The sequence below is a fragment of the Scyliorhinus canicula genome, chromosome 3, assembly GCF_902713615.1.
Source record: "Scyliorhinus canicula chromosome 3, sScyCan1.1, whole genome shotgun sequence".
NCBI lineage: Eukaryota > Metazoa > Chordata > Chondrichthyes > Carcharhiniformes > Scyliorhinidae > Scyliorhinus > Scyliorhinus canicula.
In genome coordinates this window covers 252,831,307-252,857,828 of record NC_052148.1, presented here as the reverse complement: position 1 = coordinate 252,857,828, position 26,522 = coordinate 252,831,307, and the positions used below count along the sequence as shown (strand labels likewise).

At 44.5% G+C, this 26,522-nt stretch overlaps 1 protein-coding gene across 8 annotated transcripts in view; it reads right to left on the bottom strand.

Annotated features, from left to right (window-relative positions):
• The window catches only part of LOC119963437 (limbin-like), a 188,064-nt gene that overhangs the window by 145,555 nt on the left and 15,987 nt on the right, over positions 1 to 26,522 (bottom strand). For 7 of the 8 annotated variants that reach the window (XM_038792569.1, XM_038792565.1, XM_038792570.1 and 4 more), the window contains exons 4-10: positions 24,958 to 25,023; positions 18,864 to 19,050; positions 17,414 to 17,523; positions 13,985 to 14,050; positions 10,017 to 10,142; positions 6,542 to 6,684; positions 2,184 to 2,502 (exon numbers count right to left, since the gene is read on the bottom strand). In XM_038792569.1, coding sequence (XP_038648497.1) covers positions 2,184 to 2,502; positions 6,542 to 6,684; positions 10,017 to 10,142; positions 13,985 to 14,050; positions 17,414 to 17,523; positions 18,864 to 19,050; positions 24,958 to 25,023 — 1,017 coding nt within the window. The remainder of the gene's footprint in view (positions 1 to 2,183; positions 2,503 to 6,541; positions 6,685 to 10,016; positions 10,143 to 13,984; positions 14,051 to 17,413; positions 17,524 to 18,863; positions 19,051 to 24,957; positions 25,024 to 26,522) is intronic. The other variant, XM_038792568.1, reaches the window with a different exon arrangement.

Here is a 26,522-nt window from a genome sequence, read left to right as displayed (position 1 = left end):
TGGCGTCTTTTCTTTCCCCTTTTCAGAGTTCTTCATTGCCTCTTCTAAGGTCTTCAGGTGCTTCTTCCTTGAGGTCTTCATTACCTCCTCTATGGTCTTCCGTTGCCTCTTCCCTGTGATCTTTGTTGCTTATTGCTTATGAACCTTTTGTTTTTGATAGTTGTCCTCTATTGGGGTCATGTCTGATATCCTGTCCATAGTGGTTTGTTCCTTCTTGCGGTTGCAGCTTTAAGTGCATTACTACTTTAAATGTATTACCTCTTTTAGGGAGTTACCATTTTAAGACTGTTATTTTTTCCCCACACAGCTGTTACCAGCTGCCAGTTTTCTTTGTTTTCCCCGCCCTATTAGAGTTTTGGCACGAATCTGGCTGCTCTTTTTTTGAAATTTTAAAACTTATACTTTTACCAAAGGAAGGTCATTTTTATCAATCTCTATAATTTTTTCATTTTATGGTTGGTTGGAGTCTTCTTTTTTCCCTTTGGTTTTTTTTTCATGTGCCGGTTTTTAAACTTTCTCCTGCACGTGGAGACCCAGCGTTCTGGGGGGGGGGGGGGGGGGGGGGGGGGGGGGGTGGGGGGGTTGTTTTTAAAAATGTGTTCACTTGCCTTCTTTTTTAAAAAAGGTTGAGAACTCCTCTTCTTTTGTCTGAAGCCCATCAGTGCAGCAATTGCTGCCACTAAACCCACACAGGCGCTACTCTGATCCTGCACATCGGGAGCTGGTCAGGTTCAGCTTTGTGATTTTCCTGTGCTTCGGGACACCTCTCTAAAGTTCACTTGGGTATTTTCTTCTGCTTAAAGTATTGCATTCTGTGTGTTCTTTATTTCAAAAAGCTTTGGAGCAACTTTTTTTTTTTTAACCCAAGTTCTATTTATTTAAGCATAAAGCAACAGCTCTTGCTTTGCAGGATTATTTTCTCTGGTTTTTTTAATACGTTTTTTTTCTAAACTTTTGACTTTGCCGGCCAATTCAGATTTGCTCTGAGTCTGTCCCTCTGTCTCTCAAATGCACGGAGCCCCCGGACCACTCCCTAATCTACAATCTAAGCGGAAGTAAGTTACTATACTTCACGAACCCTTCTTATGGATGGTCAACCAGGGATCTTGCCGTGATCTCTCTGTTGCCCATGCAGCTTGGAACACTCCATGTTTTCTGATTCAACATTACTCAGCATCTGACTTCCAGTAGGCCAGGATACTCACAGGTGTTGGGCCTGAGGCAGTGTCAGAATAATTTATTCTTGTTGCCAGATTTAAAGATGCACTTTCACAGATTACATTTATGAATACAAAAGGTATTTATTAATAATTATTCAACAGCCTCATGGCTGCAGCTTTCTCCCGACATGCCTCTTTTCCTACGTAGACTCCACCCCCAGGGGTGATTCCCTACTCCGAGTCCCCATTGGTCCCCCAGGCTTGGTGACCCTGAATCTGTTACATTGCCCTGAAAGGCACAGCCACCACATGTGTCCTGGTTTTCTATTGTCCCAGCTTTGACAGCCATGCCTTTAACTGCCTATAGTCCAGCTCTAGAATCCCTTCCCTAAACCTCTCCCTTCTCCTCTGAGATACTCTTTACAAACATCTTCCTTGACCGAGTGTTTGGTCAGCTTCCCTAATACCTCTATTTCTTTTTAAAATAAGGGCAATTTTAGCGTGGCCAATCCACCTACAATTCATCTACAGTAGAAACATTTGGGGCATCAGTACTGTTAGTGGTGCCTTCAAGTGGATCATACATTCCCCACATTCACAGAGTTTACTCATGTTGCCCAACATCTCCTTATAAAATCCTATATCCCAGGAATGTAATAATAATAGAAGGGTGCTGGAGGATTGCCAGTTTATGGAACTGTATTTCAGCATTGGAACGGCTGTAAAGTGCAATTGGAGGAATTAAATTACAGTTTGAGTGTTTATTCTGGCCAAAGTGGAATATCCCATATAGCAGAGATTTGGTAATTAAGTTATCAATGTACCATATAATATACTTTTGTTTTTTGGTTTGTAAAATATAATACTTTCATGGAAAAAGTTTCGAGAGAAAATGTTCCACTTATGAAAAATATGTCACTTATGTATTCATTTTCCAGTTAATATCACAGTCAACCAGCTTTTTCTCTTTCTCTGTATTGCGCCTGACTAAAAAACAGAACATGATGATGAGCCTTGACATACCGCTTCATCCATATTCTGTACGCATAGCTCAGCTTCCTCTTGCCGCTGTCTCAGATAGAGATCTTCCATTTTCTCTCTGGTTTCTTGGTTACTTTGAGCTGCTAATGCAGCCAACATTCCATCGTGCTGTACACATAACCTGTTCTCCATCTCCTCAAACTGCCCTCTGACGACAGAGCTTAACCTTTCCTCGAAAAGGGGTGAAAGGAAGCCATCAGGTTTGACGTTCCTGAGCAACAACACAGCGGCATCAATGTTCATTCTTTTTCGATAATGTTCCAGATCTGTATCCGTGTGTATTGCATTCAACATATGCAAGCTGCAACAGAATAACTGAATGTTAATGGGTTCTATTTTGCGCAGTCGAAAATGAAGAAAAAGGACAATGTTTCATATTAAAAGAGAAACCACTAAGGCTGGAATTCTAAAATATAAACAGCCATGGAAATGCACAGAAGACAACATAATACGGTTATTTGGATAACAGTGCCCAACCAGTGAACATGAATTTCCAACCCGAGTGACCACAAGTCCGAAGATTTCATTATTTCTAACAAAACAGTTATAATATCTGTTCTTCATGCTGTTGGTGGTGGTTCATCAATGAGAACGTGAAGCTTGTGTGTTTAAACATGAACACATTTAGTGGCAAGCTTTAACTATTTAGAGTATGGTCATGCATGGGGTTGCTTCCACTATGCAGGCTAGCTGTCTACACAATGTCTCTCTAGTCTGTTCTCTGACCATGTGACTACATACATAATACCGTGGGCAGTGCCACTCTCCAGTCCCATATTAACCCTCGCTCTGCTGAGTACCTTCATATTATTATGCATGCAGGCAGATTCCATCACAAACTGGATGAATGATCAGTGTTTGCTTTCAATTTATTTTAAACATTCATCATCAATGAACTGAATCATGCGTGAAATGTTTTGATGTTGAGTTTTTGTTCACATGCTGTTGGATTGTAATCGAAAATGAATGAGGTGCGGTGGTCCTCTTATGTGTCAATCACCCTTTCAGTGCCAGGAAGGGAGTGCACTGAGGCACATTCACTCATACCCACATTTCTGTGTTACAGAACATAGAACACAGAACTATACAGCACAGAACAGGCCCTCGGGCCCTCGATGTTGTACCAATGTTGTGTTGTTCACTTTAAATTTGGCATCCAAGTCTCAATTGAACAATTGATATTTTGTGAGAAAAATACCGATTTGCAACCAAAACGCAGTTTCTCCCCAAGTCACTGACACTTCATTATTGAGGCAAATCATAGAATTGTTGCGAGCCCAGAATTATCTAACTACGAAAGCAAAATACCAGGGATACTGGAAATCTGAAATAAAAACAAAAAAATGCTGGAAAAATTAAGCAGATCAGGCAGCATCTGTGGAGAAGGGTCAAGATGACCTTACATTGGCATTGGAAATGTAATCTCGACAAGAAACATTAACTCTATTCACTCCACAGATGATGTCTGACCTGCTGAGTATTTCCAGTATTTTTTTGTTGATACCCAAATCCACTTACATTCTTTTCATTACCATATATAAAATGCAACTGGGTTTTAATTTTTTAGTCTATAAGTTAGACAGCTAGCTCCTGAAATAGTGAACACCATTTTGATTGGTCAAAGAGCAAATAGTTCTCTATTCTACATAATAACGATCTTTATTAGTGTCACAAGTAGGCTTACATTTAACACTGCAATGAAGTTACTGTGAAAATCCCTAGTCGCTTGTTTGGGTACACAGTGGGAGAATTTAGAATGTCCAATTCACCTAACAAGCACGTCTTTTGGGACTTGTGGGAGGAAACCGGAACACCTAGGACTTGTGGGAGGAAGCCCACGCAGACACGGAGAGAACATGCAGACTCCGCACAGACAGTGACCCAAACTGGGAATCGAAGCCGGGGCTCTGGCCCCAGAGGAGAGACAAAGGGTAAAAATAAAATGTCTTTCTTTTAATCACCCCTGCTACTGAAATGCAAGAAAGCATACTCAACAGTTATGTACACTCAACTAGAATGATGCCAAACTTATGAAATAATTTTGGCAGTGTGGCATTTTACAGTTACACAGAAGATCCACAATGCAGTTCAACATACTTTATGGTCTGGGTCAACCTTTGCGAAAGAACTAGCGGAGGGGATTTGATCCTCCAGGCCACAAGGATTGAAATCTTGGAATTCAGTTGTATTGATGAATAATAAACCACCTTGTGCCAAACAAAGCATATTTGATGTACTCTGTACTGATTTTAGCCATGACGTACCACATGGTAGACTGCCCAGAAAAGTATCAAGTTGGATCCAAAGTTAGCTCAGAGGCGGGAAGTAAAAATTGCCAGATGTTTTTGTGATGAGGAGAGTTAAGTGGGGTTCCGTATGGTTCAGTATGAGTTTCTTGCTTTTCGCGGTACACATCAATGATTTAGTCATAAAGGTTACGAAGTTTGCAGATAATGAAAATTGGTCATGTGGTTGACGGCAAGGAAGGTATCAATGGACTCCCTCTCTCGCTGTCTCCCTCCCTCGCTGTCTCCCTCCCTCGCTGTCTGCCTCTCTGGAGGAGTGCTAAATAATGCATCTGGGGAAAGCAAACATGAGTGAATCTGCAATAAACATTAGGATAAATCAACAACAACTTGTGTTCATGTCACACCTTTAGCATAATAAGATATCCTAAGGCACTTTGCAGAGGCACTAAAACAAAATGTGAAATGCAAGGGACTGTGAGAGCAGATGACCAAAAGCTTGGTCAATGAGGTAGATTTTAAGGAGTTTCTCCAGAGAGGAAATCAGGATAGAGTGGTGGAAAGTTTTGAGGTGGGGGGGAGGGGGTTAATGAAGGGGTCATGTAGTGAGAGGTGTAGAGGAGCCAGGGTGCACATCCACAGATAGCTGAAAGTAACAGGAGAGGTAGATAAGATCACTAAGAAGGCAGAAAGGATCACTCCCTTTATTAGTTGAGATACAGAAAATAAGAGCAGGGACGTTTTGTTACAGCTGTATAAGACACTAATTAGGCCACAGCGAGCGTACAACAGTGTTGATCATGATGGTATCGTCACACGCGAGAGATAGGATTTATGAGGATGTTGCTAGGATTGGAATTTTTTTTAGCTACTAGGAGTTGATAAGCTAGTGTTTTTTCTTTGTAACAGAGGGGGTTGAAGGGAAATTTAATTAAAATTATGAGGAGCTGAGAAAGAGTGGATTAGAAAGGACCTATTTCTCTAATCGAAAGCTCAATAACCAGGGAACATAGATTTAAAGTAATTAATTAGAAGGAGTATAGGGGATCTGAGGACCATTGTCAGCCATTGGATGGCAGGGGACCGTCTCAGCAGTTGCCCCGTCACATTAAAACAAAAACATGGATAGCTCATTGTGGACTGAAAAGGACATGAGGGTCCAAGTGGCCACCTTGCCATAAATTCCCATGATTTTATGCAGTCAGAAGTATATATGTCATGCCCACCATTTTGAGGACATAGGTGGGCAGTCAGGCCTGAAAAGCAGGCACTACACAACCCTACTCCTAAACCATTGTCCTAGTGGGTGTCACGGTAACACAGGGGTTAACCCTGTTGCTTCACCAGGGTCCCAGGTTCGATTCCCGGCTTGGGTCACTGTCTGTGCGGCGTCTGCTTGTTCTCCCCGTGTCTGCGTGGGTTTCCTCCCCCAAGTTCCGAAAGACGTGCTGTCAGGCAAGTTGGACATTCTGAATTCTTCCTCTGTGTTAATGTAAGCCTACTTGTGACAATAATAAAGATCATTATTATTATAATTACGGTTTGAAGTGTTTTTAGCAGGACGATCAAAGGTTCTATTTGTATAATTATATTTTAAAACCCTTACTTATTTATATTTAAACCCTTACAAATCAGGTTCTATAGGCTTCAAGCACTGACATTACTTCACAGTGATTCAATGTTTATCAAACTTTCCCCAGCTGTGCCCTGCTTGATACATTAGAGCATAGACCAGACTATCAGGTAGCGTGATTTAGTCCGGGGCCAATTTGGTTACCATGAAATGACAATACAATTCTTCATTGTGGGGTCAGAGGTGGTGAAGAATATTGAATTAGTTGATTCTTGCACCTACATTTTCCCAATCAGTTGCAACATTTATTCTCTGCCAGGTGATTTTATCCGAAGACCACCAGCAACATCAAATTAAAAACCTCATCTTCAGTCACCGAGGAACATTAGCTTTGTCAGAGAAAAGCACTGCTTGCTTCAGCAACCACTGTCTTCTGAAATTCAGTCTGAAATGTCTTTCGCTATTCACACTGTTCAAAAATCGAAGATTTTCTTCGATAATTCTTAAAAAAAAACCCTTACTCATTGAAGGCCTGAGTCATGGTCTGTAGATCTTCATGCACCAAAATGTCAATCGCTTTATCCTCGAGTTGGAGCCTTGCCTTGAGCTGCTCTGCTGCATCACCTATTAACACATAACTGGAACTGGACTGGTTTCTTTCCACCTGCAACACAAGCCCCGGTATGAGTCACCAATTTCGGTTTAACTGAGACAAAACAGGTTAAATATCGTAAGTAACGCTCACTCACGTTTAGCGGTTAGCAGATTAATGTCAGTTAGAACACAGCAATTCCAAGTACAACAGATTCAGCCAAAATGCAACATGGTGATTAAAGCTTTGATGCATTGGCGAGCGATTGTAATGTTCAGCAAGAGTGTAACACAATATCAGCTCAGTCACCCATTGAACACCACTATCCTCAATGCAAAATGAGAATTGGAGTCATAGAATTTACAGTGCAGAAGGAGGCCAATCCCGCCTAATAACTCCCAAATGGTGATCTCCTAATCGTAATGGTGTATTGTTGAAGAGGCACAGAATGAATCCAAGACACTTTGTGATAAAACTGGAAGGAGAGTCACCTGTCTTGCGCATGCACCTTCCAATAAACAGATTTGGTCAAAAGACATTTGAGCAAGTTGCTTAGCCATGACTTTGGCTGGGTTAGGGTGTACAGTGCACCTTATCAATCCATGAACGACAAAATGCACTTATTATTGGTAGAAGGAAATGACTGGGTTATCATTAATTAGAGTTCATCTGAGATAAATAGTATTGCAAAGGTTATTCTGTAATTCAACAGTTTTTTGGCCTATGCTACGATGGAGGCCAGCATCACCTGGCTGCTAGGAGCACCCAGGCATAACTGAGAGGCCAAGACTTTGGCCTGGATTTTCATCAAGTAAGGTTGACCCGAGAGTCCATTAAAAATGGTGAGCAGGCTTGGATTCTGGGATTCCCGACCCCATTCCTAGGCCGTCTGGTTTTCAGAAATGCCTTTAAAGGATGTCAGCTGGTTCTGTTCCGAAACCAGCAGCAGCTATCCTGATCTAGCAGGCTCCATCATGGGGATAAGCATATCCTGATTTTCTGTAATTTTTATGGAGTTGGGCCTGGTTTTTATAGAGTTCTGGTCCATGGCACCTCAGAGGAGTCGTGAACCCAACTGTTCATGAGGGGACCTTTAAAGAGGTTTCTTTCCTCCTAAACCAAGTTATGCCTTTCCACCTACCTCCTCAAGCCCTTTATGCCCATCTCTGCCTCATTATTTATGCTTAGCTGCGAACCCAGAGAGCTAGTAGATTATTGGAACACCTTCTTCCCAGGTGAAACATTGTTTGATTGAGAGCTCTGGCTCTATGCTCTCACTTTAATAATGTTTATTAATATAGTATATAATATATTTCAGGGATTTCTGGTTTGTGATATTTGACACTTCAAAGGGCCTGGATGATTGACACTTTTATTAGCTTGGTCCAGGCTTTTTCAAGCATAGGAGTAAGTTATCAATTAATTACATTATTTCAAAGCTATTGTTTACACATAACGTTATATACTATGGTGTTCATTTATTCTAGTAAGTGTGAAGTAGGTCAATGGGCACTGAAGTGCCTGAATGTGGCACAGAATGTTTGGAGGGTGAAGCAAGTGTGAGTGCCTTATGTTTTTTTTTTAAATTGGCCAAAGTCCATGGCACCAAGGTGGGCCTTTTAAATGGTCTATCTCCTGACTCAGCAGTCCCGCCGCTGTCTCCACACTTCTCGGGTTGCCTGGCGCAACTCCAGCCTCCACCTGGCCCCCGGAAATGAAGATCCCGCCTTTACAGGCACTTTCTCCCAAGGCGGGTGCAGTCGAGCTGAGAATTTCCCAACTCCCCATAACTGCCTCAAGGATGAAAACCCAGGCCTTTATTTCCAGGAATATTCTTGGACTCTTGTTCTTCTCGGCCCACCAGCAAACTTAACATAAAATTCTAAAACTTATCTGCCTGGGTCTCTACTTTACCAAGATCTACCTCATAACAGATCTGGTCTGTTGGGGCTGCATTATCTTTCCCCTTACAATAGAAGTTCAGCTTCTGATAAAATCATTGGGACCCAATTTACACATTTAAAGAGTTCTTCCTGCCTACCTGTGAGTGGCTTGCTTTAGTGACCATGTTAACATCAGGACATGCCAAGAAGGTATCAGGATTTGAGGAGGTGAGTTGCTATCTGCGTGCTAATACCCTTCCCCAAAACCTGAATTCTGCTGAGTGGAGAGAGAGTTAAATTTGGACCTTTGTCAGAAAATTAGAATTGTTTGCGCTTTGAGTGATGAAATCAATATTTCCAATAGCTGAGCTTCTACATATTGAGCAGTCGTGGATTCTGTGGAGGCACATTATGACATTAATCTCCACTGACAGAAGCATGACAATAATGGATGTATCTTGTTTCTTAGCCCTTTGTTCCACTCACCCGACCAATGTTAACATAGAACATTGAATAAATCGAGACACGTTATATTCCACACAGAAATCGTGCAGGGCAGTCTGTGAATATGGTGAAGAGTGGCAGATTCATGCCATTAAATAAATACATGAGGAATAAATGATAGTCACTGGATTCTGCAGCTGTCACTGGACTTAGTGCAACACTACCCCAGTATACAGCCACCAGTCTGGCTGGTTTTGGCACAGACAATATACCATGTCAAATTAAAGCAACATTTCCAACAAACCTGCAGGTGTAAAAAATGATCGGAGCACAAGCCATCAAAGATATAGGGAGTGAACTGTCAGGTGGAGATCTCCCACTTACCCCTTGTAATTTCTCAGGGGAGCCAAGATTTTATTTCCAGGATTTTCTTGGCTGTTCCGTCGAGAATACAACAGACGAGCACGAGATGCCGGTGGAAATTCTCCCCCGCAATGTCAAATAATTGCTTACCAGGTGAACTTTCCCTTCTCAATTGGCCTCTGACATTTAGACATCTCAGTCTCAATTAGAAACTGGGGCACTCTCAAGAGATCCCCATTTTGCAATAGTCTCTCAACACTCTGACTCCTCCCATTTAGCGCAAAACCCACAATAGGTGACAATAGAAAGACATGGTGGAAAAATCTGTCTCAGACCGTATTGCAAATAGGGCTGCATGGCATTAACGGCCTTCTGTACACTCTACCAGATATTAAGTTAATGGAACAGGATATTGTTTTCCATTGCCAGTCAAGATGCATTTCTACCTCATTGACGAGAAACAATAATTGCTTTTGTCATGTGACTGTTTTAGTCGCGATGCTGGGACAAATGGCATTGGTTGAACCAGCTTCTGGCAGTTATACTGTAAAATATGACCCAGGGCCCGGTTTATTATAGGGCGACCATTTTGTAACAGAGAGAAGGAACCCGATTTTAGTTGGGTGAATGCCAGAAGATGACGCACAGACACGGATTGTGCCGGAATCGAACCCGAGGCAGCAAGCGTGTAAAACAACACATCGCCTCACTAACCTGCTGCAGAGGAAGATTTCTGCCTCTTATAACATGGACGACGATGAGAACTGAACACACCAATGCAAAGGAAACAACAAATGCGACAATAAATCCAAGAAAGTGGATGCCATGGTTTGCCGAAACCTGGAGAAGAAAGATAGAAAGAATTTTTTTTTCCAAAAAAGACAGGTTAGCTAGCAAAGTCAGTAAACAAATAAATCATTTATAACTTTTAATTCTATAAAAGGTCCCTGGATACCACACACACACACTCACCAGAATGCAAGAGTAAAATCCTGTCAGCTTCTATTTCCTGTCAACAGTTGCTGTACAATAATTGCTCAAGAGAACACATTCATCTCAACCAAAAATTAGAAGTGAAAAATAACTAAAATGATTTTTAAACAACGATATTTAAAATATGAGTTTATAGCAGTGGATTTTTTTTTGTTTCGTCATTGACAAGATGATGTTTTCCCTGTGAGATATTAGGGTTATTTATGTGATGCACTCACTCTCAAACAGGGAAACTACACTCTGGATATTGTCCTGTTCCTTGACCAGTCCCCAGAGTTTTGGTGACGTCCAGTTAGGGATCAATAACGTTTTGTTTAAAGTAGACAATGTTTGACATTCAAGACACTTGTTAATAAAAAATAGAGCCACAAGATGCAATGTCAGAAAGATAAAACAATTTCCAATGCATGTCTCATACTCTAACATTCTGGGTTAATATAAAGAACATGTGAATTGACAGATAAGGTAAGGTAAAGTTGCCACAGGTAAAGGGGGCCCTGCTGGCCCCCTTAAAAATGGAGAATACCCCCCCAGACTTTCCAGAAAAAAGTTTTTTTTAGTTTTAGTAAATGTTTAACTTTAACATGAAGTCATCACAATTGGTCTAAGAGTTACACCTTGACTTCAGTCAACCTCTTCCTCATACATAAATTGCTAAAATGTTCTGGCAGTTGTTTCAAGTTTCGCTTTGAGATTTGAGCTCCTAGGACTTTACTCTTTGCCATGCCATAAAAAAATCTCACAGACGAAATCCCACCATGTCTGCCTGCTGAAAGAGTGTCATCCAGCCTAATTGTACTCAGTCTGTAGCCCTCTAGGTTACCTCAAGTGCAACTTTTAAATGCAATGAGACTTTTTGTGTCCACTGTCCTTTCAGGCACTGAGCTCCAGATCTCTATCACAAGCTGGGTGAAAACAAAATTCAGCTTTCTTCTAATTCTGTCACTAATTACTTTAAATCTATCCTCCCTAGTTATTGGGAAAACCTCCTTCCTATCCACTCTATCAAAGGCCTCTCATCATTTACATCTCAGTTAAATCTCCATTCTTCTGTTCCAAACATAGCAACCTCAGCGGCTAAAACTCCCCATTCCTGACTTTCTCCTTGAAATTTTCTGTACGATCACATCCTTCCTGCAATTCCAACGAAACGAGGTACATTAGCTGCTTGTCCAACTTGTGTTTGTACTGTCCTTAGCATAAACTGTCCCTTGCTCTTCCTATCCTGTGCGCTGGCCAATGAGGAAAAATTCAAATAGCCAAATGACTGTCTCATCTACCTCCCTGCCTGTTCTTTGTATTTTATGTTTCTTATGTTTTCAAGCAATAAATTAATCATTGCCCTGAAACCTGAACTCCACGTTCCTCTGCCCAGATGCTGCCTGATCTGCTGAGTGCTTCCTACATAGACATACATAGAACATACAGTGCAGAAGGAGGCCATTCAGCCCATCGAGTCTGCACCAGCACATTTAAGCCCTTACTTCCACCCTATCCCCATAATAACCCCTCCAAACCTTACTTTTTTTGGTCACTAAGGGAAATTTATCATGGCCAATCCACCTAACCTGCACGTCTTTCGACTGTGGGTGGAGACCGGAGCACCCGGAGGAAACCCACGCACACACGGGGAGAACGTGCAAACTCCGCACAGACAGTGACCAAGCGGGGAATCGAACCTGGGACCCTGGCGCTGTGAAGCCACAGTGCTATCGACTTGTGCTACCATGCTGCCCTGCATGGCTCTAACCTGAATTAAGTAAAAACATGCCCCTCTATACCCAGGTCAGGCAGCCATTTTGATTCAATGCACCTCACTGCTAGCTGTTTTCACTTAACAGCTCAATGGCAACACAGGAGGTGGTCATTCATTCTTCATACCTGTGTATGTGCACAAAGCTCTAATAGTCCTACCAAACTCCTAGCAGTGTGACCAGCGTATGTTTTCCACATTTACACCAATATTTAGCTGGTGCCAAACTGGTGGTGGCAAATAAATGTTCTTTGAACCATTAGAGCACCTTAGGGGCTAAATATAAAAATTCAACCATGCATTATTTAAATTAGGCAACCAACATGAAGGGCTGGATGGAACTGAACATTTGCAACCAAGAAAACCAAATTCAAACTTGTGTGTGAAAACCCTCACCCCATGACATCTATAGCATTACTATCGCTGAAAACCCCTACTATCAACATCCTGGGGGTTACCATTGATCAGAAACTGAACTAGACTAGCTATCTAAATACTGTGGCTACCAGAGCAGGGCGAAGGCCAGGAATCCTACAGCAAGTAGCTCACCTCCTAACTCCCCATCTGCAAGGCACAAGTCAGGAGTGGAATGGAATCTCCCAACTTGCCTGGATGAGTGCAGCTTCAGCAACACTCAAGAAGCTTGACACCACCCAGGACAAAGAAGTCCACTTGGTGGTTACCCCCTCCACAAACATTCTCTCACTTCACCACCGATGAAGGGTGACAGCAGATGCACGGTAGGAACTCACCAAGGTACCATGGTGATCGCACCCAAAGTAATTTGCAAAATACAACAGAAGCAAAGTCAGCTCCATCTCCTCTGTATTAAACTTCAAAAAGTATTCCCTCCTGCACTAGGTTCTGAGCCATACTGTGACCTTTACAGGATGGTATTTAAGGGAAGTGATGGGGGTCATACCTGCTGGCTCGAGAGCTAGCTAAGGCTACTAGTCGCCTCCTTTCAGAGAAGCCCATCAAACTAAGTGCCAATTAGGCACTTAATTGGAGCAGCAGTCAGGGACCTCAAGGTGTAAATCCAGCCCCCCCCCCCCCCCCCCCCCCCCCCGCAGCTGTGTATTGCTGAGATACACCCACCTGAGGCCCGGGACCGCCAGGAGACCCATGTCACAGGTAAGCGCAGAATGAGGGTTGTGGGAGAGGTGGGGGGAGGGGGTTCAGCAGCAAACAAAGGAGGGGGGGTAACTCTCAGCTGGCCCCACACTTCCAAATGCCAGTTTCTTTGATCAGGCAGTGAGTGCCTTTGAACGAGGGACTCCACCCTAACCCCTCCCCCCAGAAACATATAAGCAACCCTGGCAGGGTTTGAACATTGACCGTGGTGGGGCATCCAAGGGCCTTTCTGCTATGGGCTCAATCAAGACAGAGGTGGGAAGGTGGCCCGGACCCCACCAGCTACTCGCGGCCCTATTAAATCCACCTGCCATCAAACATGTCTTTGGGGAGGATGATCGAATTCCATCCAATGTTCCACCCAATGTACATACTGTGTATGTTCCCTCGGCCGCAGAAAAAATACTTTTCACTGTACTTTGGTACATGTGACAATAAATCAAATCAATCAATCAATCAAGTCAGTGCCACACAGCTATTACGAAGGGGTTGGCAGTCCTCAAATTAATTTTACGTGAGACTCATAAAGCTAACAAAGAAGAGACTTTCATTCAGCCAGTCAGGGATGGGTGATATATTCTTCCTCAGAAGGTATATAATAATGCACTCACCCATTCTGTGACTTAATTCCCATACTTAAATTAATTTGATTACATTGACGGATTGTGCAATGTTCAGATTTTGCAGACCGGTATATCAGCATCAACATTGCCAAATTCACAGTCACTGCAGTCAAGCATGACTTTTAAACAACAGAATTCCAACTCATGACAATCAAGACTGCAAACCATGATCAACTTACCCGAATAACTGCTTCCTTAGCCAGTACAAAGTCTGCCACCAGGGGTGCGATCCGAACTGGAGCATCCTGAGAGATATATTACAGATATTATTGATCTTCTGTTATGGTTTGGCGAGATTCAACATCAACAGTCGCAGACAAGATCAGGTAATATACAATAATTAACCATGGTAATTGCCAATAAGGTCCGTGCATGAAATAAAAAATAAGATGGAGATACTAGAAAAAGGTGAGGTTTGTAAAAACATTGCCAGATTAATAAAATTGAACACCAACAGCACCATTTTTGCATTAATGTGACTTCTGTTTGGTTTCATTTGTTATAAGATTTGGTCCTTGATGGATATTGAAGCTCCAGAGAGTAAGACAGAAAATACAAGAATGAAACCTAAATTTAGGTTTCTTTGTTATTCGGTTTAATTCTGGAAAATTTTAAAGATTATTTGGTTTGAGGAAGCAAAGGCCTGCAGGAAGTGGTATGATGGGGCTAAAGGCAGACAAGTCTCCTGGCCCTGATGGAATGCATCCCAGAGTGCTAAAAGAGATGGCTAGGGAAATTGCAGATGCACTAATGATGATTTACCAAAATTCACTAGACTCTGGGGTGGTCCCGGTGGATTGGAAATTAGCAAACGTGACACCACTGTTTAAAAAAGGAGGTAGGCAGAGAGCAGGAAATTATAGGCCAGTGAGCTTAACTTCGGTAGTAGGGAAGATGCTGGAATCGATCATCAAGGAAGAAATAGCGAGGCATCTGGATAGAAATTGTCCCATTGGGCAGAGGCAGCATGGGTTCATAAAGGGCAGGTCGTGCCTAACTAATTTAGTGGAATTCTTTGAGGACATTACCAGTGCAGTAGATAACGGGGAGCCAATGGATGTGGTATATCTGGATTTCCAGAAAGCCTTTGACAAGGTGCCACACAAAAGGTTGCTGCATAAGATAAAGATGCGTGGCATTAAGGGTAAAGTAGTAGCATGGATAGAGGATTGGTTAATTAATAGAAAGCAAAGAGTGGGGATTAATGGGTGTTTCTCTGGTTGGCAATCAGTAGCTAGTGGTGTCCCTCAGGGATCCATGTTGGGCCCACAATTGTTCACAATTTACATAGATGATTTGGAGTTGGGGACCAAAGGCAATGTGTCCAAGTTTGCAGATGACACTAAGATGAGTGGTAAAGTGAAAAGTGCAGAGGATACTTGAAGTCTGCAGAGGGATTTGGATAGGTTAAGTGAATGGGCTAGGGTCTGGCAGATGGAATACAATGTTGACAAATGTGAGGTTATCCATTTTGGTAGGAATAACAGCAAACGGGATTATTATTTAAACGATAAAATATTAAAGCATGCCGCTGTGCAGAGAGACCTGGGTGTGCTAGTGCATGAGTCACAGAAAGTTGGTTTACAGGTGCAACAGGTGATTAAGAAAGTGAATGGAATTTTGTCCTTCATTGCTAGAGGGATGGAGTTTAAGACTAGGGAGGTTATGCTGCATTTGTATAAGGTGTTAGTGAGGCCACACCTGGAGTATTCCGTTCCGTTTTGGTCTCCTTACTTGAGAAATGACGTACTGGCGCTGGAGGGAGTGCAGAGGAGATTTACTAGGTTAATCCCAGAGCTGAAGAGGTTGGATTATGAGGAGAGGTTGAGTAGACTGGGACTGTACTCGTTGGAATACAGAAGGATGAGGGGGGATCTTATAGAAACATTTAAAATTATGAAGGGAATAGATAGGATAGATGCGGGCAGGTTGTTTCCACTGGCGGATTAAAGCAGAACTAGGGGACATAGCCTCAAAATAAGATTTAGAACTGAGTTTAGGAGGAACGTCTTCACCCAAAGGGTTGTAACTCTATGGAATTCCTTGCCCAGTGAAGCAGTTGAGGCTCCTTCATTAAATGTTTTTAAGGTAAAGATAGATAGTTTTTTGAAGAATAAAGGGATTAAGGGTTATGGTGTTCGGGCTGGAAAATGGAGCTGAGTCCACAAAAGATCAGGCATGATCTCATTGAATGGTGGAGCAGGCTCGAGGGGCCAGATGGCCTACTTCTGCTCCTAGTTCTTATGTTCTTATTTACAATGATATAACATTGAATGTAGTTGATTTAAATAATATTTCTAAAAAGGAAAGGAATAGTAAAGTGGGAAATAAATTAGAAGTCAGGATGGAGGTCAGGAGGAATTTATTTTCGCAAGAGGGCAATCATCACTATCTCAGAATCTCCATAGTGCAGAAGGAGGCCATTCAGCCTATCAAATCTCCACTAGCTCCCTGAAAGAGCATTCGACCTAGACCCATACCCCTGCCTTATCCCCATAGCCTTGCACGTTCTCCCTTTTCAGAGAGTTAGCCGATTCCCTGTTGAATACCTCGATTGAAACTGCCTCCACCACTCTCTCGGGAAGTTCACTCCAGACTCTAACCACCCTCAGAGTGACAAACTTTTCCTCACATCACTTCTACCCCTTTTGCCAATTAGTTTCAATCTGTGTCCTCTAGCTCTCTTGGTGCTCTCTTGAGTGGGAACAGTTGCTCATTATTTACGCTGTCCATACTCCTCATGATCTTGAGTACCTCTATCAAGTGTCCTCTCAGCCTTCCTTTCTCCAAGGAAAACAGTCCCAACCTCTCCAATCTATCCTCATAACTACAGTTGTTTATCCCTGGAATCATTCTTCGGAATCTCCTCTGTACTCTCTCCAACGCCTTCACATCCTTCCTCAAGTATAGCGCCCAGAACTCGGTGCAGTACTCCAGATAAGGCCTAACTAGCATCTTATACAAGTTCAACATGACCTCCTCACTTCTGTACTCTCAACAGATCCATGACAAATTTGATGAGTTTGTCTATGATATAGTTTTTGAGTAGAGGAGATTACAACTTTGAGTAAGAAGGATCTAAAGGTGAATGAGCTAGCAACCGACATCTAGTGATATACCTTGATCCCAAAATCAAACCGGCAGTGTCCGAAGACAGTGCAGTATGAAGTGTTCAATGGAGGACCCCAAAGCTGGTTACGGGTATTGGAACATTAAGCTTATGGCCAGACTATAGGAGCTCGAGTTATTCACACCAAAAAAATAATGAAGACAACCATGCAAGTTTCTAAAATAATTGAGCAAATGGGTTAGCATAGAGTTAAAAAGGTATTCAGGACAAAACCAGAAACAAATTGAACTTTAATTTAATAAATAACCTTTCACGCACGCCCCAGATTTGCCATATTATGGAATAAACCACTGCCTAGTGCAAAGCTCATCAGTAAATCACCATGTCAATGTCCTAAAGTGGTTATCTCTCAGACCTACTTATCTGTCTTGTCGGAAAGGACCAACAAGATCTGCCAACAAGTTCCACCAACAGAGTCGAGATCAAGAACTTTATTTACCAAGCAGGTAGCAGATGAATGAATCTTTAAGCAGAATACCTGTGATACATTGCCAAAGTTGAGGTAGGCAGGTAATGAAATAATCCTCCAATCCTGGGACTCTCCGGCATTTAATACTGCAGTATAACTTATTACATAGTATTCACCAGCTGCCAAAGATGAAATGGATATTGTAACACAAGCATCTAGCAAGGTAGTGGAGTGTAATTTCTTTTGGTTTAAACTTGCATTCATTCTCACGATGGTCTCCAAAGTATAGGGTGGGATTTTCTGGCCAGTCCTGTTGGTGGTGCCTTTTGACCCCCGCCCCACCCTGTACCCTGGCGGCGGAGGGGGTGAACAACGGGAAACCCTGTTGACAGCAAGTAGAAAGAGAAGATCCCACCACCAGCCAATGGTGGGCCGCCTCGGCAGCCACAAAACGCGGCACAGGGGGTGCGGAAAATCCCACCCATAATATCACATTCCACAGAGGATTTCAAATGTCAAAATGAAATGAAGTATTTCCAATTAAATAATTCTGTTGATTATTATTAAGGAAGGATCTTGTCAAACAATAACAAGGAAAATTATTTTCTCTCCTGATTGTCTTTCTTTCCCATTAACCTTTAATGCTTTAGCCTCCTGCCCACTGCTCAACTGGCAACCTAGGTGGTGAGTCTTGTCAGACTGTTTGATCATAGGCAGCTTCACAGCCAAATCTTTTATCCCTGCATGTACATACGCCACTATTGACTCAAATAGGTATGGCACAATAATGGTTATGGTGGGGCTAGTAATCCAGAGGCCTGGAATAATAATCCAGAAGACACAATTCGAAATCCCGTCATAGAAGGAATCCCGCCATCCTTACCCAGTCTGGCCCATGTGTGACTCCAGAACCACAGCATTCTGTTTGATTCTTAAATGCCCTCTAAAATGGCCTGGCAAGTCACAGTTAAATGAGGAAATTACCTCAAAAAGCTTCAAAGCCAAAAAGCACTGAGTGTGTATCTACACCGCTGGGGTGGCAAAGGTTCAAGGAGGCGGCTCACCACTACCCTTTTCAAGGGCAATTAGGGATGAGCAATAAATATTGGTCTTACCGACAATGCTCACAGCCCATGAAGCTTCATTCTGTGAGGCAAGACAGCTACAAACTCCATGTCGGATGAACATAACCAGCACAATTACTCACTGAGCCCGTCAAAAGCAGGTAGTTAGCAGTAAACTGGCCAGAGTGCAACCTTTATACTATGGATTTTCTAAGGCAGTTGTTTCATCAGTTAAAAGAGTTACTGAGACACGACAAAATAGCAAAGTACAGAAGCACTTTAACAGGTGAACTGAGCAATTTATAAAACACAATGTAGAATACATATCCACGATGTTTCAATGCTATACTCATAACAAAATACTGATAAATGTCCAAGATATTTTAGTTCAATTTTATCTACGAGCTTGTAGCTTGACTTACTGCATTATATATAAGCACACAGGAGCATTATACCTTGAAGAGATTCTTTGGTGTATGTCTGGAATCCTATTTCAGTTTGTCTTCCCATGTTACTCCGAATGCTAAGACCACTAATATTATCTCGGATAGTGAGCTGAGAAATGTTTAATGCAGATTGCACAGCCATACTGCTTAATATTAGTTTCACAGTCACCATCTGGGATTCATTTTTTCCAGTCACCTGTGAAAGAGAGGAGTGCATTATTATATGAGTTTGATTTGTATATTTAAACTATAAAGTCGTCATATTTCCAGATGACCATGGGCTGCCTTGCCCTTTGAGGGGGAGAGCTGACTGGTGGCGAGGGGCAAGGTCGAGAAGGCAGTGCCTTCTTGAATAACTTCAACCGGTTACAGGGATTGAACCCATGCTGTTAACCTCACGCTGCATCATGAACCAGCTGTCCAGTCAACTGAGCTAAACCCTCTGAAGCCTTTATCAATATGGCGGGTGATACACTTCTGGTGCAGCATGATTGCAGCCCACCATATTGTAACACAAAGACTCCTGTTTTACTTTTGTAAAACCAAGGCCGCATCAATGAATATCTAATCCAATATCATCTAAAAAGGAATTGAATGAATATCAAAAGGAGTAATTTAAAGGAAGGAGTAGGCTGGAAAATATTTCTCAAGTTAAATAGGCAGCGCCAACTCCAGCTGTGATAAATTTCATATTATTCTAGAAGTAGAACTTATATATTGGGCGCATTTTCCCGACCGCGTCCTGCCAGAATTGGAATGAGACACAGCCAGTAGATCCCAGGAGAGGCCTCTCCCGGGATTCCTAACCGTTGTTACGTCAGACATCGCGATTTGGATCCTGCCTACAATGGGCAGCATTCAGACTCACATGGTTAAGCGAGGTTAAAAGCCCACATAACTATGTCTACGCCGGATTGGGCGGCCAACTGGCATCTACCGGCCTGGCTGAGGAGATCGCAACCGGGTGCCATCTAGCACTCAGAAGTTGGGGGTGGGGCGTTACCCAGGCGATCAGAGGCCCTGTGGTGGCACGCTGGCACTGTTACCCGGGTGCCACCCAGGGTGCCCAGGTGGCACTGACAGGCTGGCAAAGACACTACCAAGTGCCAGACTGCCATTTTTCCTGTGTCGGGGATCGGGCCTCGGGACGCCCTGCCCTTATGAGGTTGAGAAGAGGTGCAGGGGCTTTGGGATCCCGTTATATGTGTTTGTGGGGTTGCATCGGGGGGGGGGGGGGGGGGGGGGGGGGGCTGGTAGAGAGATGTGGGCACCAGTTGAAGAACTCAACTGGGCAGCAGGGTAGCATGGTGGTTAGCATAAATGCTTCACAGCTCCAGGGTCCCAGGTTCGATTCCCAGCTGGGTCACTGTCTGTGTGGAGTCTGCACGTCCTCCCCCTGTGTGCGTGGGTTTCCTCCGGGTGCTCCGGTTTCCTCCCACAGTCCAAAGATGTGCGGGTTAGGTGGATTGGCCATGCTAAATTGCCCGTAGTGTCCTAAAAAAGTAAGGTTAATGGGGGGGTTGTTGGGTTACGGGTATAGGGTGGATACGTGGGTTTGAGTAGGGTGATCATGGCTCGGCACAACATTGAGGGCCGAAGGGCCTGTTCTGTGCTGTACTGTTCTATGTTCTATGTTCTAACTCCACTTGCCGGAGCTCCTCAATGCAGGAAATGATGCTAAATGCTGCCTGGGGATGGTGGGGACGTGGGATGTTGTCACCAGGGGCAACTAAAGCAACAAAGTGGCGTTAGATAGCGAGGTCATTCCTGGCGCAAACCCCACCCAGTACGGACTGTGATTTTTTATAAACTAATTCGCGCCCATTAAGCGAGATGAGAAATGTTTTCCCTCAGAGGGTCGTTAGTCTGAGAAATTCTCTTCCCCAGAGAGCAGTGAATGTATTCAAGGCTGAGTTAGGTAGATTCTTGATTTACAATGGAGTCAAAGGTTATAGTGGATAGACAGGAAAGTAAAATTGAAACCAAATCTGATCAGCCACGATTAAATGGTAGAACAGGCTCGAGGGGACAAATGGCCTACTCCCGTTCCTAGGAGGTTTTTCTACATAAATAACAATAAATTCATGTGCCACCCAGAGTTTGGAATCGTTACTGTAATTTAACAGTGTAGTTCAATACAGAGGATTAATGCACCATCTGCTGTCAATATATTGTAGTACACCAACAAACTTAACCACCCCACTGAATTTCGAAATTACGAGAGGCTGAATAATACAAGATGCGGACAGTGCGCCCCCTCCCCACTCAGGAAACCACGTTGGTTCCAGACAGGACTGCCATGCAGCAGGGACGATTAATGAGGGGCGCTCAACGTCCTGCCCCTTGGAGCTGTTGTTCAATCCGATGGGCCAGCAGCTCCATCAGTCCCAGCAGGGAAGTGCCGGTAGTTGCTTCTGGGACTGCTGGTGATGAGAGGACCGCAAGAGCTCGGAGCTCCAGAGCAGGGTCTTGGGCTGGGAAGGTTTGGGTAGGCTACAGAGAGGGGCAATGGGTGGAGGGAGTGGGGAGGGTGGGGCCTGCGGGTGGGTTTAAAGGAAGGAGTGGGTAGGGAGGAAGTGGGTGTCAACCTACGATAGGCAAAGGGCAGCCATTGAAGAACGAACCCGCCCTTCCTTCTCGCCCGTTAAACATTTCGGTTTGAAAATCAGGCATCCCACTCCCGCCTGGCTGCCCACACCAAACGCTTTATGGTGTGTGCAGTTATTATCAGGTTCAAACGGCTTGATAACAAGCCCAATTAACCCTTAATTGTGCAGTTAAAGATGGTGGGTGGGCTGCAATGCCAGTGTCTGTTCACAACCCTACCCCCCCATCCTCCATATTATGGGGATGAGCTTGGGGGTGGGCAGAAGGTAGTGGGGATGGGCACCCACCCCATTTTACCTGCTACCTCCCCATCGCCCCCGCCCGCTTCCCCACCACCTCTGACGAGAAACTCACCCGCCGGGGGCATGTAAAATGCAGCCCCAGCACTTTCAACACCATGCATAAAAGTCATCTATTTGTAAAGCGAGGACAATACCATCTCTCGGATGAGATATTCTTCTTCTGCAGGTAGCATCCTCAATTTTTCAAGTGTTGCCAATCCAGTTTATGCAGTAATTTTACTAAGGGACAGCCCCAAAGCTACCTCAGCTTACCCCTACTTCACCCACTCTGATTCACCCCTCTCCTCCACCCACCCCACTCATCTGTACTCCCTCAGCCCCATCTAGCAGATCTGCAAAATAACTAAGAGACAGTGAGCACACTACAGGTGACAATTGGCCAATGATTCATCACTGCAAATGGAAGATCATCATGTTAACAAAACAAATCTAAACTTATGCCATGTCAGCTGTTTTTTTTAAGTTCCAGTACCAGCAACATGATACTGCATAAAGATTCTTCATATTTTGTTCTATTTTCTTCCTCTCTGTGTCCTTAAAGCACTGCTCCTCTGTACTGTGGCAGCTTGGGAGAGAAAGCTCATGTTGTATTGCTCTATTCTGCTAAAGGAATGCCACATTAATGCACCTCCCCTGCCTGGGTCTATGTTGTTTACAACAGAATCTGACTTTCCTCTTACACACAAATTTTTCCTTACACCTTTATGAAAACAGTCTAACGAAAACTCTGGAAGATGCAAGAGATAGCTAACATACTTTTTGGGATATGCTTTCTGTAATTAGCTATAAATCTTGTAAATATAACATGCGTTTCTAATCACAGAACCTTTACGGGCAGGTGGCCATTCGGCCCATCGCTCTGCACTGGCCATCTGAAAACATTCTCCCGAGTCCTACTCCCACCTTGCACATTCTTTCTTTTCAGATAGCAATCCAATTCCTTTTGAAATACCTCAACCGAACCTGCCTCCACCACCCTCTCAGGTAGTTTATTCCAGACTCCAACATCCTCTGGGTGAAAAACATGGAGCAGGATTCTCCGAACCCCCCGGGGCCGGCGTAAATCCCACCCCCACCGTGGCCGGATTTCTCCGCCACCCGGGAATCGGCTGGGGGCGGGAATCGCGCCGCGCCGGTCAGCGGGCCCCCCGTGGCGATTCTCCGGCCCATGATGGGCCGAAGTCCCGCCGCTGTCAGGCCATTCCCACCGGCGAGAATCATAGCACCTCTGGTGCCGGCGGCGGGAGCGGGCCACGGGGCGATCTGACCCCAGGGGGTGCCCCCACAGTGGCCTGGCCTGCGCTGCGATCGGGGCCCAATGATTGGCGTGCGGGCCTGTGCCGTGGGAAACTCTTTTTCTTCCGCCGCTGCCACGGCCTCCACCATGGCGGAGGCGGAAGAGACCCCCTCCACCGCGCATGCGCCGGGGTGACGTCAGCAGCCGCTGACGCTCCGGCGCATGCGTGGACTCACGCCGGCCTTTCGGCCAGCCGTTCGTGCCGGCTGGTGGGGCGCCAAAGGCCATTCGCGCCAGTCAGCGGGGCGACAACCACTCTGGCGCGGGCCTAACCCTTAAAGGTGCGGAGAATTCCGCACCTTTGGGGAGGCCCGACGCCGGAGTGGTTCTCGCCACTCCGGAACGCCGGGACCCCCCGCTCCGCCGGGTAGGGGAGAATCCCGGCCATGTTTCCTCACATCATTTTTACTGCTTGTGACAATTATTTTGAATCTGTGCCCTCTGGGTCTTGATGCTCTCTCTCAAGTGGTCACAGTTTCTCACTATTTACCCTGTCCTTACCCCTCAGTATCTTAAAGAACTCCATCAGGTCTTCTCCCCGCTTTCGGCCCCAACCTCTCCAATACATCCTCATAGCTACAGTTCTTTATCCCTGGAATCATTCTTGTGAATCACCTCTGTACTCTTTCCAATGTCTTCAAGCAGCAGCAGTCACTGGATTGAGATCATTGGGAGCCGATCACAATTCTTCCTTTGGTAATTTAGAGGGTTTAAGGTCAACTGTAGCACCCCATCTGTTGACTCAGCAGAGGTAAGGATACAATCGAAACTTTGATTTGAGTGGCAAAGCCTCATTCTCCAAGTTCTGACAGACCTTGGGCAGGATTCTTCGCCCCGCTGCGCCACTTTTCTGCCTCGACCCGCCGGCGGGATTCTCCGTTATGCCCGCCGGTCGATGGGGTTCCCCATTGTGGGGCAGCCCCATGCCATCGGGAAACCCCCGGGTGCCAGCAAAACGGAGAATCCCGCCCCTTGTGCTGGATTCTCCAATAATGGGGCTATGTCCCCACGCCAGCGTAAAAGCACTAGCATTTCACTCTGGACTTTCCTTAAGGCCCCACACTTCCGTCGGGAGAACGCACATGCACACGGCGGCGGCCTGCAGCGGCCGGCTCGTGGGATATGGCGGACCCAGACCGCGGAACGGCATCAGAAATGTAGCCCCCCCCCCCCCCCCCCCCGAGATCGTGCATGCCCGTGTGTCCGTGACACCCGATCGCCCCCTCGGCCATCCATGAGGCCCACTCTGGTGATCGATCCCCCCGCCCCCCACCAGGGCAGCCACGGACTGAGTCTGCAGCTGCCACACAACGTTCCCGACAGCCGATAGGTGATTAGAACCACGCCGTTGGGAACTCGGCCAGTTTTGCGTGGAGAATCGCGGGGGATGGGGGGGGGGGGCCTCTGTCAATGGCCCACTACCGGCTGGGCGTAGTTCGGGCGCGAGAGAATCGCGGGAGCGGCGCTGGCCCCAATTTCAGGGTTGACGGCCATTCTCTGCCCCTGCACCGAACGCGATTTCGGCACGGAGGCTCAGAGAATCCAGCCCCCGATTTCCACTGCTTTAGTTTCTATTTTATATTTCCAATGTTCTGTTCAAACATATCGTATGGAAAATAGCATATATTCACCAATATTTGTCAAGCAATATTCATGGGTTACATTTTCTTCATTGACTACGATAACAACCTCTCAAATATTAACTTGTGTAACACAGTTCTAGTTGGAGGCTAGGTAGTCTCCTTAGTTAAATTCATTCATTCTCCTCCCAATGTAGATGTGTGCGCGTGTCAATCATTCGGATGTTTAAAGACAGAAGATGGCAAATATAATTGCTCTTAGCTTCAAAAGCTTTTACGATGGTACAAAGACAACACGGTTGAAACAGGAAACTCACCTCAGCGCATTTCTGAAAAGTCAAGTTGAAAGGTGAAGGACCTGCAGTTTTTTCCACATTTCTGTGCTGTTGAAAATATAAGATGCAACGTTACTGTGGCAGCTAACAGGAACCGTTAGCTAAATACCAATACTAGCACCAGCTCCTACAGCATCTGTATGCTTCCCAGTGAGGACTCAGATCCTTGGACCTGATCATGTAAAAGATTGATTCTGCAACCCTGTGCTCCCAAGAAGTGCAGCAATTGCAAGGGGTACAAGTCAGGAAAACACAGTCTTAGCTACATGAGTCCCAGCAGCGGCACGAGTACATCTGAGGCCAGGATTGCAGGAGAGGAAAGAAGGCCCATGGGTCCCTGGAGCGAGTTAGTCCAAGATCGTGGGAAGAGAGGGGGGTGGTGTTGGATAGGTAAGGGAGCAGTGCAAGGTGGGGGAAAGCAGTGAGCCAAAGGCTACCAGCAAATAGGAAGGGGGGGGGTTGATCTTTTGGGGGGGGCGCTTCTCAATCAAAGACTGAATCCTCCTTCCTTCCTGCCATTCAAAGAACGTTTTAAACAAAAAAAATGAATTCATGCTGCCTGTTCCTGCCTAGCTGCCCACACCAAACATTTTATGCTGTGGACAGAATATTATCAGAGTCAATTAGCTTGATAAAAAATCTAATTGACCCTTGATTACTTTGTTCAATATGGTTTAGCTCAGTGGGCTACACAGCTGATTTGTGATACAGAACAAGGCCAGCAGCGCGGGTTCAATTCCCATACCAGCTTACCCGAACAGGTGCCGGAATGTGGCGACTAGGGGCTTTTCATACTTGTGACAATAAAAGGTTATTATTATTATATTTATTATTATGTTGGCTGGGTGCCGATTTTGACCTCCCCATAATATGGAGGTGAGTGGGAAGGTGGTGTGCGATCACCCACCTAATTTGAGGTGCCCCTCCCCTTCTGCCCAAAACACATCTGGCGAGGGCACATGAAGCACAACCCAGCGTTTTTAATACATTCCAATTTACAGTTTAAGTTTCCTTTATTTCTTTAAAGTATCAAAATACTGACAATTTGTTTTCCAATTGTTCTTTGGACTTTGATTTCCCCTTCGCCGGATTTTATTATTATTCGCGAAATGACCCGGGCACATCACTTGTCAGCACTGAAGTATGAAAATGACTACTCAGAATTGAATTTGAATTTTTTTGCTTACATAGGGGACACAGACTATTCAAATACTGAACTTCAGTTCCGCTGCATAATCTTCCCTACATTAGATTAAGTACTAAACTCATCACTCGAATCATAATTCAACAATATATAGCAATTCTTTGGAATGTTTCTAGAGAATATAGAACAACAAATGAATGGATTATTGTTTCTGAGCTAGACCTTCTGTAAGAAAGCTGCTTTCAGTTTGTACTATCATTGCTGAATCTTAAAAGGACAACTACTTTGCAAATAAAGCGGAATCAGAACATGCATGAAAGGTAAAACATCTACAAATATATAAAACAAAGAAGAGTGGCTAAGGTAAATATTGGTCCTTTAGAAGATGAGAAGGGAGATGTAA